This window comes from Calypte anna, chromosome Z (genome assembly GCF_003957555.1).
Source record: "Calypte anna isolate BGI_N300 chromosome Z, bCalAnn1_v1.p, whole genome shotgun sequence".
Classification (NCBI taxonomy): domain Eukaryota; kingdom Metazoa; phylum Chordata; class Aves; order Apodiformes; family Trochilidae; genus Calypte; species Calypte anna.
Genome location: NC_044274.1, coordinates 11,400,948 through 11,418,865, shown reverse-complemented (window position 1 = coordinate 11,418,865; position 17,918 = coordinate 11,400,948). Strand labels below are relative to the sequence as shown.

Sequence of the window (17,918 nt, the reverse complement as noted above, 5' to 3'; positions counted from 1 at the left end):
TGGCTCAGCAGGTCACAAACTGTTCCCTCAGGATTACAGGGGGGCTTCCTTTCACCTCTGAGAAGCACCAGAAAGACAAGACTCCTGCCCAGAGTGCGGCTGTGTCATCCTCTAGCCTCCATAGAAAGGAATGTTCTTCTTAAGTGTACGTCACTGAGAAAAAGGGAAACCCACTGCTGAGGGGTCCTTTGTCCCTTACTGAGAAGAGAGGATACCCTCCACTGAGGGATCCTTCACCTGTTGCTGAGAGGACATCCATGGCTGAGATGTCCTGATGTCAACACTGAGAAGACACACCCACTACTGATGGGTCCCTCACCCATCACTGGAGAGAGGGGACACCCATGCCTGAAGGGTCTGTCACCTCACCACTGAGAGGTGACATCCACTGTTGATGGGTCCCTCACCCATCACTGCAGAGAGGGCACACCCATGATTGAGGGTTCCCAACCCCTACACTGAGGAGAGGGGACACCCATGGGTGGGGTGTCTGACCCATCTCTCAGGAGAGGGGACACCCACCCATAGCTGAGGGGTCTGACCCAGTTCTGAGAAGAAGGACCACCCATGGCTGAGGGGTGTGACCCAACCCTGAGGCGAGGGGACACCCATGGCTGAGGGGTCCGAGGAGCCGATGGGACTCCCCTTTCCCACCCCTTCCCCTCTCCCACCCCCGCCCCTCCCCTCAGGTTCCCGCGGCACGTGCCAGAGGGGGGGTGGTGGCTTGGGGGCGGCCCCTGAGGGTATATCGCAGGTTCGAGTCCCGCTACGGCCAGCTCACCTGTCCGGGCTGGACCGGGCCGGGCGGAGGCAGACTTTGCCTCCAGCCTCTATAAAAGGTAACGGCGACGTGAGTCAGAGCCGCCGCCTCCTCCCCGCCCGCTCTCACGTACGCGCGGCCGGGCGGGCAGGCAAGAAGCCGCCGCCGGCCGTCCCGCACCCGCGCACTTGCCGGAGATGAGCCGCTCCGCGCTGCGGGTCTCCCTCCTGCTCCTGGCCGTCTTGGGCCGGGCCGGTGCCGGCAGCGAGCACGTCGGCCAAGATGCCCCGCGCTCCTCGGAGCAAGGTGAGCTTGGGGGTTCCCCTCGTCTGCGGGGCGCCCCGAGGCGTGGGGCAGCCCTGCTGCGGGGTTTGGGGTGTCCGATGTGGGGGGCACACTGATGCGCGGGACATCCGTGGTGCTGGGTGTGGGGTCGCTGGTGCTGGGGCACCCTGATGCCTGGAGCACCCCAATACTGAGTTTAGGGTACTTTATGCATAGGGTCCTTGATGGATAGGGTGTCCAGTTTTGTGGCGTTTCCCCTTTTCTGGGCTGAGGATCCTTGATGCACGGGGGACCTCGGTTGTATTTGGGATGCCTAATGATTTGGGGGTGTCCCGAATACTGGGGAACTCTCCCCTTGCATGGTTTGGAGAGGCTGCTGTACCTCTCGGATGCACCCTTGTTAGGGGCACCGGTGTGCCCCAGTGTGGGGTGCCCCTTCGGAGCTGTGCCCCCCCAGCACTGCCCAGCTGCGGGAGCTGCTCTCCCCCAGCACGTTCCCGCCTTTGTCCCTGCTCCCGCCAACTCCTGTGCAGCCCGACCCCTGCCCCGGGGCTGGGGGCCCCTGCCTTGCATGCAGCCCTTTTCCCTCACTAAATCCCTTTCGCATCAGCACAGGGGTCTCACGGTGGCTGGTATTTGGGGAAGGCAGGGCTGTGCAGCAAGCAGCACCTTGATCGGATCGCATGGGTCCAGCTCTAAACCCCGGCACGGTGGGACGGCTGCCGGTCCCCGTTGTCCTGCAGCATGGCCTCTCCCCATCTGGGTCCGGTGTATGACCCTCCATCCAGATTGCCCCCTCACAGCCGAGCAAGGACAGGGTCCACCCCTGTGGTGGAGTTGGTGGGGGTCTGCCCCATGGCTGAAGATGGAACAGGGAACGTGCCTGAGCTGAGGGCTGGGGGGTGTTGCATGACCCTCACCCTTCCAGCCCGAGACCCATCTGGATGGGCTTTCAGATTTCAGGGTCACTGTTTTGAGGCAAAAAGACACGGGCCTTTGATCTTGGTCATTTTCCTGACTGGGCACTGTGGCTCTGCCAGTGCTCAGCAGAGATTTTGGGGCAGTGCCATCCGTTTGCTCGTGTGAGGCTGAGCTCTGCACTGGGACATTCCCATCGGTGGCTATGCGTCTCATCCCAGCTTTGTCCATGGATTTGTTTCTCAGGCTCAGCGTCATCCTGTGTCTGTGGTTTTGCCTTGGGTAAGGAGTTGCCTGTGCCACCAACCAATTTTTTGGTGCCAGGAGCTGCTTCTGTTATTGCAACAAATCTCATCTCTCACTCTTGCCAGGCTGAGAACTAGACAGAGATGGAGATGCAGGTGATCCTTGCCACAGAAATTAAGTAACCCAAGACACAGGGCAGGAAGGTATCAAGTGCTGAGCATGCCCCTGTGGTGGGCTGGCAGCAAGCTGCTGGGCACAGTGTGGGTGAGACTGGGACAGACTGGGACACACCATGGCTCCTGCCAGGTGCTGGAAGCTGTATGATGTGCTGGCTCCCTCTTCCTCGAGGCTTTTGTGGGAGGTAGGGCTGATGGCTTCCCGGCCCCGGGCACTCAGAACAAGCTGGAGGGGGTTCACCTTAGCTTTGCTCTCTGAGGAACCTCTGGTTTGCCCAGAGAGGCAAATATATACGAGTCCTGTGTTACATGTGTCTTTAGGAAGCAGTAACTCCCTTTCCCACTGCAGCCTGTTTCCTCTCTCCCTCTTACTCAGACCTATTCTGCCTCTGCGTCTTCTTGCTTATTCCCTAGTGCCCGTCTCTCTTGCTTAATACCCTTTACTCATCTCCAGCTCCAAACACTGATCTTACTCTGGGGTTTCCCCATTCTTATCCCTTTTGCTGGGACAGCCCTCTGTGTACTATGCTCTGCAATGGTTTCCTTTTTCCCCATGCACCTGCTGGGGCAGTTATCTTCCCAGTGTGCAGAAGTGTGCCCAGGAGTGAAGCCTGCCCTGTGCTTTCCTCCACGCAAACCCTTGGCTCTCCAGGGGTAAACTGGCCCAGCCTTGGGCTCCACAGCCTAAGTAGCCTTCCCCCAGGGGCACAAAGAACAATCCCTGCAGAGACCTGTGCTGCCTGTGGCAGATTAAAGGCTGATCCCAAAGGCTTGCAGTGGGTCAGAGTTTGTAAACACAAAAGGGCTTTAGTGAAGATGGATTTGGGAAGGATCAGCACTTGCATGGGCAGTGCATAGGGTGGTGTCCTGGGCGGAAAGGCCATGGGTGGTGCACAGGGTGTATGTCCGCATGGAGAAACCGAGGGTGTGCGGGCAGGGGTAGGGCTGGGATGGTGCAGCCCTCCAGTAGAGAGGCTGTCCATGGGGCTCTGCAGAAGGGTGCTGGGTGGTGTGTCCTGCTGCCCAGACCCCATGCCTGTCTGATGTTTGCCAGAGAGTGGCCTGGGGAGCTGGTTGGGGACAGTGTGAGCACAGCAGTGGTACAGTAATTGTGTTATTGCTTTCAAGGGACACGGTGCTGCAATATGTTTTGTAGGCTGGGACCTGGCTGCTTTGGTTGGTCCCTGCTTTGAGACTTGTATTCTGTGTCCTGGTACCTCGTGGCTCACTAAGCATCAGGAATAACACCCTGCTTTCCTTCTTAGGACCATGCCTCCCCCCACAGCCTGGGGTTGATCTGCAGACGGGCTTCTTCCTTGAGGACCTGGTGGTCCTGCCCTGCCATCCCCTGTGAAATAGCCTCGTCCCACAGGGCTTTGACCCTGTTCTGGACCAGAACTGGGTCCTAGTGGGGAGAGGAGGCACTGGCAAGATCCAGCAAGGGAGCAGGATATCCAAGCTAGAAGTGAGCCCACTGCCCTGCCTGCCACACACAAGCCACAGAACTTCTGCTGGAGATCAAGGCGAGCTGGCAGCACTGCTGTTTTGCTGCCAGACAGCATCTGCACCATGAACAGCACACCCATTTCAGTGTTGTTAGGTGCCCCGCAGCAACTTTAGGCTGTTTACCTCAAAAAATTTGAAATGCAGAGTTCAGAGGGTGGCAGACGTATAGGGCAAATCCTTTGTTTTCCCCCCTCACTGCCTTTCTCTGCAGCAGGGTACCTCTTGCTCTGTGCAAGTGATACTGAGTCCCTTGGGTGTGTGGTCTGTCCCAGTGTCCCTTTGAGAAGGTCTCCTGGGAGCAGCCCTCTCCACTGATGCCTTTCCTAAGTGGGATCAGCAGCGGCTCGCAGTTGTGCTGGCTCTTCACCCTGCCAAAAGCTGCTCCTACCCTTCCTCCCAGGCTGCAGGACATGCCGAGCAGCACGGTGGTAATGGCAGCGCCTGCCTGAACTCGGCAGGAAAGTGTTGTTGGATGGTGTTGGATGTCAAGGAGGGAAGGGAGCTGACGCTTACGGCAGCTCCACTATCCTAAAATGGGAGGGCTGAGAGGGAGCAAGCAACGAGGGAAGAAAGGTGGGAATGAGTGAAAAAGGGAGACTTGTGTGCTGGGGGGGGGAGCGTGGTGGCATTTAGTGCTCGGCTGGAGGAGCTCTGTGTGGCTGATCACGAAGGCTTTCTCTGCCTGCAAGGCAGCTTCTGTTGGTATTCAACTACATTTTCCTGCTGGGACCCCTGCAAGGAGTCCTCTTCTTCTAGGTTATCTCCCAGTGTGCTCATTGAAGCGGCAAGGTTGTTTGCCACCCTCTCCCCTGTCTCCCTCCCCTCCCCATTTTTGGGATTGCATTGCCAGGGCTGCGGGTGCTCAGAGGTAGGGCAGGGTGTGTAAGGAGCTGCAGCACCCACTGCCAAAGTACAGCCACGTCTGTTGTGGTGAGTGGTAGCAGTTCAGCAGATAGGAGACCTGGAACCCTTTCCGAGGGAGAAGATGTGTTCTGGTGGGTAGCGTGGGAGGCAGGCTGGAATTATGCAAATCAACGTTTGGGCAGGGCAGTGGGTTAATGTTCATGGCAAAGAGCTGCCAGATAGTGAATGCCCCCATGTGGAAGGGACTGAAATGTTACAGGGCTCCTCCAAGCCACGCTGGGCACAGGGCAGATGTAGAGAACCCAACCCAGCACCCAGTCAAGGCTCACCTTGGTGCTCTCTTGCAGTGCTTAGTACTTGTGCTGAGGTGGCCCAAGCCCTCACAGCTCCCGAGTGGGTGTCTTGGCTGCACCAAAGGTGCACCCAGATCCACAGGATGTGGAAACAGTTGGGTGGCTTCAGTGTCTGGATAAGTGCTCGTCCATCCTCCTGGCTCTGACACTTGGACATCCCTAAGAGTGTGGCATTGGGATGGAACAACTGCAGACTGGACTCCTGGGTGCAGCTGCAGTCTGCAGGGTGTTCAGAGCTCCTAATTTGAGCTGTGAGGAGGGTCTGGAGCCTGTTTGGCTTTGGGGACACATGGGGTCAGGCGGATGTGGGAGCCTGGGATGGGTGGCATGGTGCTGACGCAGCACGGCCGGTGCCAGCATGGTACTGTTGCTCAATCTGTGGTGTGATGTTTGAGTTGCTTTGTGTCAAGGCAAAGTCCCTGGGGGGAGCAGAAAGTGGGGTGCTGTGGCAGGCTGTGCCTGTTGAGGCATGTGCAGAAAACCAAGGCACCATGTTCCCAGCCCGGGGCTGTAGTGAAATGGGGCAACCAGGTGCCACTCGGGGCTGCTGTGCCTTACCTGTGCCAGGGCTGTCCCTGAGCCATGCAACCTGCCCCAGGTGGGGCAGGAGAGGGAGGACAGGGTGGGGAAAGACATGGAATGTTTTGAGGGGAGGGTAAATGTAACTTGAATTTTGTTGTATAATAAGTTCAAGGAGCAGGTAACTTTTGTGTGAGCAAGACAGCAGGATGAACCTTGGCTGGGTGCATCCCAGGGCAGTGCCATGCAAGTGGGCATGGAGAAGGCACTGCAGCCAGTCCCAGGGCACACATGTTCCTGCCTGATGCAACCAGCTGGCTGTGGCTTGCCCAGCCCTCTGAATGCTGCCCCTTCTTTGTATGAGTTTGGGAGTACCCCGTGCCTGAGCAAGTGATTCTGGAGTGTCACTCCTGAGCATCAGAAGCACTGCAGGGATGAGTCATTGGTGATGCTGGAGGAAACCCTGAGGGTTGTTCCCATCTGCAACTCCCGGTGCCTCTGAGCACCCTCCAGCCTCTTCCAGCCCAGTTTTGCTGTGGCCATCAGCTCTCCAGGGCAGCAGCTGCACCAAAGGCTCCCACCAAAAAATCCACGTCTGGATTTTTTGCTTAGGGAAGTGCAGGATCCTGCTGGGCTTGGGGCCTTGAATAGGACATGTGGGCCTGGGAAAATGTGCCTCTTCCTTTCTCACTCCTGAGCTGGAATCTGCTCTATTAATAGCAAGTGGCTGTCGATCGCTGTTGTCAGCAGTAGGGATGGGGACCAGAGCAGCCACCATCTGAGCTCCTCCTGTGTCCTGGCCAGGCTGGAAGGTGTTTGGCCCCACCAAGGGACAGAGAGGGTTGGACAGGACTGGACTATAACCTGTGACCTTGCAACCTGGGGAGATAACTGGAAGTGGTCCCTTGCTGCATAGAGCCCTTAGCTCCAAGCTGGTTCGAGTCTGGCACTCTCTGCTCCTGCCCTCCTGGGCTGGGATGTGCCAACAGCCTGTCTGCAATGACGAATGTGCTGGGAAGGACAAGTTGGAGGATGAGACCATGAATTACCTGTTATGCTAGTCCAGGCAGGGAAATAACCCCTATGGGACGTGTTTCTCTGCTTGACATCCCTTTGCCTGGAGCTGGTTGCATGCAGAAGGGCTGCTGACAGCCAAGGTGTTTGGCTGGGGACATCTGAGAAGAGGTTCTGGGGTACCTCTAAGGCCAGGTCCAGCAGCTTGCCAGGAGACTGGGCTTTGCTGGCAGCTCTGGAGAAGAGTGCTGGTGCAAAGGCTGCTGTGTGGAGCACTGTCACACCCTCAGAACCTGCCCCATTAGGGCTTTGCTCCCTCTGGATCTGCACACTGAGGACACTGCCAGCCATGGGAGGCTCAGGGCACATCGTGCCCTGTCAAGGCCACAGTGTGCCCTGTGGGTGACACAGGACATGCAGGTGTCCTGGCACAGGCTCCCCCATCCTCCCTCCTGCCTTTCATAGGGAAAGGGCTTGTAGATGGTAGGACCTTTATGCAGTTCTGCATGAGAATTGGGGTGGCTGGGTAAGTGGGGGCAAGGGTCTGCCAGGACAGCAGCTGGGTGTTTGGTCTGGCACATTTTCCTGTGGCAGTCTGGCCCCTTATTGGGGCATTTTCTGATGAGGAAAACAAGGCTCTGATGCTCATTTTGTTCCCCTCCTGTGAGTCCTAGGGCTGCTTTCCCTGTTGGCAGAAGGGTGTCCGATCTGTGCCATGCAGCTCACTTGCTCAAACTCCTCCTGGTGTGGGAGCTGCTCTTCCCACACCCCTTCCAGGACTTTCAGCATTGCAGAAGTGACACCAGGACAGCTGCTTCCCAGCTGATCTTGCCTAGAGAGCCCGAGCAGGGAAACAGCAAATTTGCCTCCTTAAGTGCTTTGTCTTGGGACAATGGGAGGTGATGGCTGCTCTGGTGTAGCTGCAAGAGCACAGGTACAGCTGCTCAGTGACGGAAGCCAATGTCTCTGATTTTTCCATTATAAGGATGATAACAAAGCGTCAAGCCCTGGGGTTTTCCTTCTAGCAAACAATTGCAGGAGCCCTGGTCGTGCTCGGAGGAGACAGTGCCCTCCAGGAGCATCCCTCTCTTTAGGGCAGGGGGAAAAGTGGGAAAATTAAGGCGGAGTGGGGGGAGATTGAAGATGGTGGGATCCCAGAGACTTGCTGCTGGGGCTGGGAGTGCTGCCTAGAAGATGTGTGCTTGCTGCCAACCTTTCCCTTCCATTCATGTGGTTTCTTTCTCTTCTTTCAAGGTCCTGGCCACAGTCACTGGAGCTATGAAGGTAAATACCCTGCAGTTACTCCTGCTTTTTTCCTACCACCCAGCAGACCCTGGGCCTGAGCCAGCTGTGGTTAATGATTACAGCGCTTCTGTGCACACTCCACCGCTCACCCTTCCCTCCTGCCTGACCTGCTGCCTCAGGGTTGACCAAACCCCCAGCACAGATGGGCTGAAGCACCTTGGGAGTGCTCTGATTTGAGCAGGAAGCATCAGCTCCACCGAGGGTTTCCCCAGCCCCTTGGGGGCGTGGGAGTCCCCTTGGAGCAGGGAGCTCCCTGAACAGAAGCTCCTCTGATCCTATGCCAAGTGGGGAAGCAGAGTTGGCTCTCCAGGCTGGACTTGCAGCCAGTGCTGGAACTTTGACCTGCCCATAGATCAGCTTGTGTCCTTATATCTGTCCCATGCCATCCTTCCTCCCCATCCTGTCTGCCTCTGCTCTCCTGTCATAGCTTAGGGGGCTTGTCCAAGGCCACCCACCCATGATGGCTCTGCTGCAGCACTAGTGCAACAGCAGCCCTTCCCACCACAGCGGTGAGCCAGGGCAAAGAATCATCACAGGACCAGGGGCTGGCTTGGACCTGCTAACTCCTATCTCCATCTTTACAGGAGTCCTGAGGGGGGCTTGAGAGTGAGCTGAGGTTTGCACTGACACAGGGCATGTTAGAAGCGGTACCTGCCAGGGGAGGCTTCTGGTGGCACTGGGGAGAGGTGACAGTCCAAGCAGCCACCCCAGTCATACGAGCTGGTCCTTGGCAGGGCTGTGCTGGTGCAGTTAACAGCCAGGAACCCTTCAGAGTATGTGGCTGTGGGCTTGAGTGATCCCAGCAGCACTGTGGTACCTCTCTCGCCGAGCAGGCAGCGTGGTGGGTTGGTACCTAACAGAGGCCAGGCTGTGCAAGGCAGCAAGTGTGTGATGAGCTGCAGAGCAGCAGTTCCTCGGCTTGCCAAGTCCACTTGTAAATGATCTTCTTGCACTCTTCCCAAACACCCCAAAAATAGACTTCCCTGGAATCTCACCATGCTCCAAGACCTTTCCTGGTACAGCTGTGTGCAGTCACATGGTGGCACTGAGCTGCTCCCAAGCTAACTTGATGCAAACTAACCCTACATGCAAAGGGTATTCCCTGGCCGGTTCCTGTCCTCTTGGCCACCACTCACCAAACCTCCTTTCTGGTGGGCTCCTTGCCTGGGGAGGGAGGAATCTCACTAACACACTCTCCTTCCCTTCCTGACCCAGATGTGGAGCACTGGGGTGTGGTTTACCCAGACTGTGCCAGGACCTCGCAGTCACCCATCAACATCGATGTGACCAAGACCATCTTCAGCCCACACCTGCGGCCAATACAGCTCTCTGGCTACAGCCTGCCTGCCAACCAGAAGCTCAAGCTGAGCAACAATGGGCATACAGGTGGGTGCAGAGGCTGGAGCACAAGCAGAGCTTGCTTGGCCTCTCCTGGCAGGAGTGTGCTTCTCTGATGCCCTCCATCTGGGCTCTGGGAAGGAGATTCTCTTGCAGGCTGCAGTCATGTTGCCTTCAGGGCCAAAAGCAGAGCATCAGGCTGTTGAGCCTTTAAAGGTCCATACAGTTTCCTGGCTGGAGGGGAAAAAAACCCAGGAGATGGACAACTCACCACTCTGCCTTAGGAACCTGGTTCCAGGAATTTGTCAAAACCTGTATTTCCCTTAGAAATGAGTCCCTGGTATTTCTCAGCCACTGGTTCATCTTCTGCATTCACTTTCAAAGGACTAGTTAGTCTTTGATGAGACTTAACCTTAAGGTAAGGTCTTCTAGCAAACAACACTGACCAACTTCTTTAAGTCTGTGCTTTAGAATGCCATCTCAAGGTCTTAAGACATTTTCATAAGGTCTTTTGTTTCCCTTCTCCAATTTTAGAATGTTTTTTGGAAAGTCAGGACACACAGCTTATTCACATTCCCATCCTACTCCCATGCCACAGCTGGGCATGGTGGGTCCTGGTTGCTACCAGCTTTTTCTGGGAGCAAGCAGTGTGTTTTACGCATGCTGACATCTGCTAGTCTCTGAGTGAAGAAAAGGTGGCAGAGAAAGGGATTTTAAAGCACTGGCAGTGTGATAAGGCACCTCTTTGCCCTGGCAGCTGATGAGATGGACCTGACCTATGTACAAGCAAACTCAACAGGTCAGACTTGCTGTGCATGGTCAGATCAGCTGCATGGTGCATGCTCAGAGCTTTATACTACGGCCCCCTGCCCTCGCATGCCTGCAGAGTTAAACTAGTTGAGCTCTGTAGTTGCTATTTTAGACACCCTGGCATCTGGTGTTGGTTGGTGTTTAGAAAAGCAGTCAGAGCATTTTCATTGGGGTGGGGGTAGGGGATAGTCTCTCACATGCTTACAAGATGCCTTTTTAATTATTATTATTATTATTTTTATTATTATTATTATTATTATGGCAACTACCCGCCTATTTTATGAAAAGCCATAAATAAATAAAATGTTGCAAGTCCAGTAAGATATTTGCACAGTTACTCCTTTTCGTCTTACAAAGTGTATACACTGTACAGGCTTTTTTCCAAGGGCTTGAAAATGACTCAGGTAGCTAGTAAAAGGAAAGTAATGACTTAGATATACAAAAGAAATGTGAAAGCAGATAAACTGACAGGGAGGGAGCAGTCTCCTATTTCCTGTGTTTGAGTTTTCTATCTCTGAACCCAGTGGCACTGAACACAGGAGAGGACAAATGACTCACTGCAGCCCTGTTATGCAGTTGATCCTGAATCTGAGCCCTAGGTCCCAGATGGCTGAGGGACCCTTCTTCTATAAAACAGGAGGAAGAAAGAACTGCTCAGAAGGATAGGACAGCCTTTCTTAGGGCCTGGGGATGCTCCTGGTAGTTTTTGCCAAGTGTCCAGGTAACTCGGCTTTTAGATTTGCCACACTGCTGCATGAGTTCAAGGCTAAACCATATTAAAGTAAAAGGCAAAACCACATATGTATTTACAGCATCCAAAGAGGTACAATTTTAGCTCTTAAGTGCTTTCAAAAGATTTAACACTTCCATGCTGCCAACTCCAATGCTGTCAGACATTTGCTGCATGCTTTTTTTGAAAGGTCCCAGCTTACCATGCACTGCAGCTCTCTCTGTTCAATTGCCCTGCTCCCATAAGTACTCACCACTCTGCCAGTATCTTTCTTCCATGAATTTTGTTCATGGTCTCTTTATATTAGTCTCACTGAATAAATCGTTGGATAATGTTTGGCTTGAAGCTGACCCCTGAGAGTCACTGCGGAGGGGCTCTTCACTTCCCATCATTTTCATAGCTGCTATTTTTGAAACTGATGCAGAACACCCCAGTAAATACAACCTGAAGTCAAAAGTTGAACCCTGCCATGGTAGCACAGCTCTGGGTTTTGACTTGCCCGTAGCCTCATGAAAGCTGGAAAGCAAGTTTGTTTGTTGTGACTGATTTCCACAAGCCCGGGGTGACTTCTTCCCTTGAGACATCTCCTCTGCATACCTGTGGGATGGGATGGGCTTTGTGTTTTACTGACCAGCCTCTTCATTCTGCCTCTGCAGTTGTCCTCGAGCTGCCTGAGACCCTGGCCATCACTGGTGGCTATGCCCAGCAGTACCGAGCTGTGCAGCTGCACCTGCACTGGGGGTCCTTGATGGGACCTGGCTCAGAGCACACCATCAGTGGCCACCGCTTTGCTGCTGAGGTGAGGAGCCCTCCTGGTGGTCTTTGCATCTTCTCATCTCCTGGTGCTGGGTAGGGAAGGTGCTGGAGTGCCTGCTCCTAGCCCATGGCATGGATGAATGCTGTAACCCCTGGTCAGGATCCCTGCCCTCCAGGCCAAGCCTGCAGACTTCAGTGTTGGGGCTGAGCCACACTGCAGCTGGGGGTACAGAGACCACCCCCCTCTCCCTGCAGGCAGGCAGGCAGGGGCTGGCCACCTCTGAGTGCTGTAGCCTGGTCTTGGGCTGATTGACCAGGAGCTGTGGTGGTTCCCAGGCTGGGAGATCCAGCTCCCCAGGTGGCTCTGAGCAGCCTGCTTGGGAGCTGCAGGGGCTGTTTACTCTGTACACACTGGCTTCCTGCATGGCCAGCTCTCATCAGGTTTTATCCCTCCTTCTCTAGCTGCTGTCCTCAAGCTGAGCCCAGCTCTTCAGTACAAGTCCCTGGTATCAAGGGCAGAGCACTGGTTTGCTCTCCTTGACAGGGGAAGCTCCTGCAGGGCAGACCTTTGTGCTTGCAGCTTTGCACATTTTCTCAGTCCCACCAGCATATTCCCCTCCAAGGAAGGGTGCTCTCCCATCCTGTGCTCTGGCAAGCTGGAGTCCTGTGGGAATGAGCACCTCCCTGAGCTGCCCTTCCTGCACTGTGATTGTGCTCTTTCATTTCCAGATCCACGTGGTCCACTACAACACCAAGTATGAGAGCTTTCAGAAGGCAATGGTCCAGCCAGATGGCCTGGCTGTACTGGGAGCCTTCCTGGAGGTGAGTCCTATAGATCAGGGTAGGAGCAAGGGGAGAATGGGACTGTGGTGGGCAGTTAGACACAGTCTGGGGGATTGGCAAAGCTGCAAATGCTCCTGGGAAGAAGAGGAGAGAGAGAGAGAGGGCAGTCCACAGGGCAGAGCAGCCTTGGTAGGAGAAGGGGGTCACAAGGAAAGGGTCCTTCTCAAGGGGAGTGGTACCAGCCTGCTGGCACTGGCCAGTCTCTGTCCCCTCATTGTACTTGTCATTGCTGTGGGGTCTCTGTGTTGCAGGTTGGGCCAAGGGAGAACCCATACTATCAGGAAATATTTGAACATCTGAATGAAATCGGAGCAGAAGGTAAGTCGTACTTGTCTCAGGGGCTGCACCCCAGCAGAAAAACCCACAGCATGGCATAGAGAGGCTGCAGCAGGTGTTTGCTGTATGTTTGTGAGAGAAGGGATCATTGCACAGCTTGTACAGAAACAGCTCTCCAAGGTGTCCTCTGTCCTGTGCTTTTCCTGCCTCTAAGGTAAACTCACTGCTCTTTGACAGAACCACAGAATGGTTTGGGTTGGAAGGGCCTTTAAATATCTTCTAGTTCCAATCCCCCGGCCATGGGCAGGGGCACCTTCACTAAACCAGGTTACTCCAAGCCCCATCCAACCTGGCCTTGAACACATCCAGGGATGGGGCAGCCACAGCTTCTCAGGGCAGCCAGACACTGTGTGCCAGTGTCTCACCACCCTCACTTTAAGTTTTTTTCCTAATATCTAATATAAATCTACCCTTATCCAATTTAAAGCCATTACCCCTCATCCTATCATTCCATGCCCTTTCAAAAAGTCCCTCTCTCACTTTCCTGTAGCCCCTGCAGGTACTGTAGAGCAGCTATAAGGTCTCCCTGGAGCCTTCTCCAGGCTGAACAATCCCAGCTCTCAGTCTGTCAGCCTTCCTCCAGTGCATCAGTGGCAGCAGTGTGGACCCTGGCATGATGCTGGTCCTGCCTGTTGTCCTCCAAGGCATTGCTCTGGTCTCACTCCCATGATGTTTCTTCTCCCAGGAGAGGAAGTAATGGTGTCCGGGTTCAACATCGCAGGTCTGCTGCCTGCCAACCTGAAGTTCTACTTCCACTACAATGGCTCTCTGACCACCCCTCCCTGCTACCAGACCGTGAAGTGGACAGTCTTCAACCAGACTGTGTTGATCTCCCGTGAACAGGTCTGTCAGAGCTCCCTGCTTGGTCTTGCCCAGCCTCTGGCACCATCCCTGCTGCTTCCCTGGGGCTTACCTGGCTCCTGGGGGCTGGATGCCCCCTGCTCTGCTCATACCATTCTTCTCCTTCCAGATGTCAACACTGGCAATGAGCCTGAGGAACGAGGACAGTGAACCTCTGCAGAACAATTACCGACCCGTGCAGGGCCTGAACGGGCGACGGGTGCTGGCGAGCTTCCAGACCACCCTCTCTTTGGAAAAGCCGATTCCTCCTGGTAAGGAGTGTGTGAGCCTGTGCTCAGGCTGCACCCAGCTGCAGGGATGCAGAGACAGGGCGAGGGGCAGGTGGCAAGGCTTCACATCTCTTGCAGCATTTCGCTGGGCTAGCCCTGGCTGGCAGGTGACTTAAGGCAGCATGGGAGGTGGGGTCCTGCTCTGCCCCCCATTTCTGCACTTCTCCTACCCCTGCCTGGGGAGGATCCATTAGTAGGAACTCTTCTGTCCTTGGTGTTGCAGAAATAGTGGTAACGGGACTAGGGGATGCACGGTCAAGGCCAAATGCCAGGCCTAGCACCCTAGTTAGCTTCTTCATCCCCAAAAGCAAGATTCAGAAAGGGCTGCAGGGGTACGGGCTTGCAGTGAGCACCCCACTGCCAAACCCTGCGGGAAGGGCAGTGCCGAGAACCCCTCCTGAAGGCTTGCTCTGTCAGTGGGGACACGTACCCATCCTGGCCCATCCTGGCCAGGCACATGGTCCCCTACCTAAGGCATCTCTGTCTGCCTGTCAGCTCACCCTCTAAGGCCTTTCTTGTGTTGCTTGTTTACAGCAATGAGTAGGAATTCCTGTTACTCCTCAGGTGTCACTACCACTCTGCATCACTTCTGAGGTCGCTGGGGTTTTCCTGTCCAACGTCCTGTTCCTTTCCCATTTTGATGGCATTTCCCAGCCATGGTCTCAAGGCCACTAGTAGCAACAGCACACAGGCTTGGCCCCAGGTCCTTGGGCAATGCCTTGGTAACCCACACACCATGGTGCAAGGCACTTCCCCTTCACTGTCCTCCCTGCAGCCACCTCACCAAAGGCTGCAGGTGTTTAATCACCATGGTCTTCAGCCTGGCTAGCAGTTCTCCACATGGCACCACATCAAATGCTTCACTGAAGTCGGGAGAGATAAAATCTACTGCATTTTCTTTGTCTAAAATATCACTTATCAAAGAAGGATACCAGGTTAGGCTGGCATGCTCTATCTTTGGTAAACCTGTGAGATACTTTATCGTATTTTCCATTTACCTCCAAGCCTTTCTTTTACCACTTTCTTGCAGAAGCTGTTTCAAAACCTCCAGACACAGAGGCTGAGGCAAGGGGGAAGTTGCTCAGCTCACCCTTTTTTTTTTTTTTTTTTTTTTTTTTTTTTTAACATCTTTTGCTATTTCTATCCGACCACTCTCTTTAACAAAGCTGTGAAGCCCTTGTTCCTGGAGTGCCAGGACACTGTCCCAGTACTCCCAGATCAGGTTAACAGTCCCCCACCTTACAAATGCAAGGTTTTTGGGGTTTTCTTCCCACCTCAGTGCTGGAAACTGCCTGCTTTAACCCTGGGGCTGCTGTGATGGAGTGCTGTGAGGTCATGTCTGGCTTTGCTTTCAGCCACACCTCCTGCACCCATGCTTGTTGATCTTTCCCCAGTCACCCCCAGTTCAGGACAGCCGCTCCCACCCTTGGCTGCTGGGGCGAAGGCAGCGATTTCTCCACAGGAGCTGCAGGGCTGGCTACAGCACACAGATAGTGCCACTCTGTACGGGATACCCAACCTGGGCACAGGTGATAATGCAGCTGTTTAAAAGCCACTCTGTGACACCGGGTAAATATTTGCCCTGCACAGCTCCTACCCAGTGTGTAGGGCCCCAAGACATCCCCCTGCAGGGTGCTCTACCTTCCCTGGGGGAACTGCTCACCACCAGGCTGCAAGGCAGCTGTCCCCATGGTCACTGTCTGCTGGTCTCACTCCATGCCCCCTCTCCAGGATCTCCTGAAAGGTTTGGGGTGGTCATGGGGTGCTGCACTGCTCATCTCCCTGCCTGCCTGTTGGTTGGAAGCCAAGGCATCACTGCCTGGTGATGGCAGCAGTAATGGGGGATGTTCTGCCTGGGCTCAGCAAGGCGTTTTTGTGGGCTTTGGTTCAAGGACCCTTTTTTTCCCCCTTCTCTCAATGCTTCTGGAACATTGCCCAGAGAAGTGGTGAATGCCCAGTCCCTGGAAAGTGTTCAAGGCCAGGTTGGCTTAGGCCTTGAGCAGCCTTGTCTAGATGAGATAGGCAGGGAGGTTGGAGGCTGGAGACTCTTAAGGTCTCTTCCAGCCTAAGCCATTCTGTGATTATGGTTTGCAGGGTGTCAGAGACAGGCTTCCTGCAGCAAGATTCTGCAAGCTGCTAGGGATCTGGCAGGCAGCTCTGCAAGCTGCTAGGGATCTGGCAGGCAGCTCTCCCCTGCCTGCCCATGGGCACTGCAAGATCTCTCAGGCAGCCCTGCCTTGGCAGCACAGCCCAAAGCCCTGCAGGCTTGACACCTCCCTCCCCAAACACCTTGAGGAGGTGTTGACTGTGTTGTCTCTCTTCCAGGTCGTGATGGCTCAGCAACAACAGGTAAGGAGGGGAAGGTGGCTGGAGGGGTGTACCTGTCTGGGAAGAGGGGTCTTGCCAGTCATCTGCTGAGCTGGGGTAACAGGGAGCCACAGTGGGTTTAGAGGGCTGCCCTAGCATCTACACAGCTGGCTCTCATCCTCTCATCTTTTATCTCTCTTGCAGAAGGACACTCCAGCTCTTCATTTCATGCAGGTAAGCAAGTGTGCTTAGCCGAGGCCGCTGCCTTTGCATCCCCTCTGCTCCAGCCTTGGCCTAGGCTGACAGCCACAGGGGACCATCCCCATGCCCAGCCTAACATGCCTCTGTTTGGCTTGCAGGGGATGTGCTGGCTGTGCTCTTTGGGGTGCTCTTTGCCATCACTGCATTGGCCTTCCTGCTGTACATCTACAAGCACCGCAGCCAGAACGCAAGGTGAGTGATGGGGAGCTGCAGGAGAAGGGGGTCTGGGGGCAGGTAGGGGGTATCATGGGCCAGGGGCATGAGGTGGGGGGGGCTAAGGGTGGTCTCCTGGGCAGCAAGATGGTGTAGCAGGGCCTGCCCACCTGCTTTAATACCACCCCCTGCTTTCTCCCCCACCAGGCTGGACTCTCCAACCAAATCCAAAGTCATCTACACAGCAGCCTCCACCGAGAACACTGTGTGAGCCCCCTCCCCAGTGGAGGTCCCTGCCCCTCTGATCTGCCTGCCACCCCACCTCCCCTCACTCCCACCCGGGGCCAAGGGAGGGCTAGCACTCCGGCATCCCTCTGCTGCATGGGCTGCCCACACAAGACTGTTTGTCTGGGGATACTTTTGTTATAAAAAAAGGTATAAAACATATTTAAAAAAAAAAAAGTGAAATACAAAATAAAAACCTCCCATTGTGCCAGCTCTTTCTGCTGTCCTTGTGTGAAGAAGGGGTGCAGGAAGGGGCACCAATGGAGCCGGACCTGCAGCAGAGAGGGGGTGCACAAGGACCCCCCTTCCCAACCAGCAAAGACAGCATCAGCCTCCATGCCCTGGGCAGAGCTCCAGAGCAAACAGTGCAGGTCTCCTTGCATGGCCAGCCCTGCCCTCCATCGCTCCGGGACTTCTTCCTCCTCTTATTTGTGCAAAGTGTTGGAAAAACATAGCAGCAACTTGATAGGACTGGAGAAAGGCAGCGCTGAAGGTGGCAAAGCCACCACTTCCTGGCTGGCCAGCCCTCCCCCCTCTCGGTTCCCCTCTGGCTCCACCATTGCAGGAGCAGTCCCTGATCCACAGCTGCCTCCCACCTTTCCTGGTGGTTCCAGTGCCGCTGTAGGCAAGCCCCAGGGTGCTCTACAGCCCCACCAAAACCAAGAGAAAAAGGCCAGGTCTGGGAGACGGGAAGAACCTGCAGGTCTCCACCTCTCAGCAGCCTCCACCCCGGAGCAGTAACACTAGAGCCCATCCCAGAGCTGGAGCGAAACCTCCAGGCGATCGGGGTCTGCAGCTGCCGGTACCGCCCCCCATCACATGCCACAGCCACCACTGCTGCACGGTGCCTGCATCCTCCCCACAGGGACAGCCCTTCTTGTCTGTGGTACTTTTTTTTTATTGGTATAAAAGCCCACTGTGTGTAAAACTGCTTTCTCAACCCTGAACCCATGGTAGTTTCTCCCTCCCCACCCTGTAGCACAGCATTGGGGCTGGTGCCCGCCTAAAAATCCCCCTCCCAAG

At 55.1% G+C, this 17,918-nt stretch overlaps 1 protein-coding gene across 2 annotated transcripts; it reads left to right on the top strand.

Annotated features, from left to right (window-relative positions):
* Positions 1-876: 876 nt before the first annotated feature.
* On the top strand, positions 877-17,100 carry CA9 (carbonic anhydrase 9). 2 transcript variants are annotated; one of them, XM_030468041.1, is made up of 12 exons: positions 877-1,066; positions 7,896-7,925; positions 9,162-9,332; positions 11,481-11,623; positions 12,310-12,402; positions 12,675-12,741; positions 13,445-13,602; positions 13,730-13,871; positions 16,215-16,238; positions 16,401-16,430; positions 16,556-16,649; positions 16,818-17,100. In XM_030468041.1, exons 1-12 carry the CDS (start codon positions 958-960, stop codon positions 16,879-16,881), a joined length of 1,125 nt encoding a protein of 374 aa, XP_030323901.1. In that variant the 5' UTR covers positions 877-957; the 3' UTR covers positions 16,882-17,100. The 2 variants fall into 2 exon arrangements, with proteins under 2 accessions (XP_030323901.1, XP_030323902.1); XM_030468042.1 differs by lacking the exon at positions 16,215-16,238.
* The last annotated feature ends 818 nt before the right edge of the window (positions 17,101-17,918 follow it).

Coding starts and splice junctions, on each gene's coding strand:
- CA9 (XM_030468041.1), top strand. CDS start 958: ATGAGCCGCTCCGCGCTGCGGGTCTCCCTCCTGCTCCTGGCCGTCTTG. Junction 11,624..12,309: donor GCCACCGCTTTGCTGCTGAG/GTGAGGAGCCCT, acceptor TTTCATTTCCAG/ATCCACGTGGTCCACTACAA. Junction 12,742..13,444: donor GAATGAAATCGGAGCAGAAG/GTAAGTCGTACT, acceptor TTCTTCTCCCAG/GAGAGGAAGTAATGGTGTCC.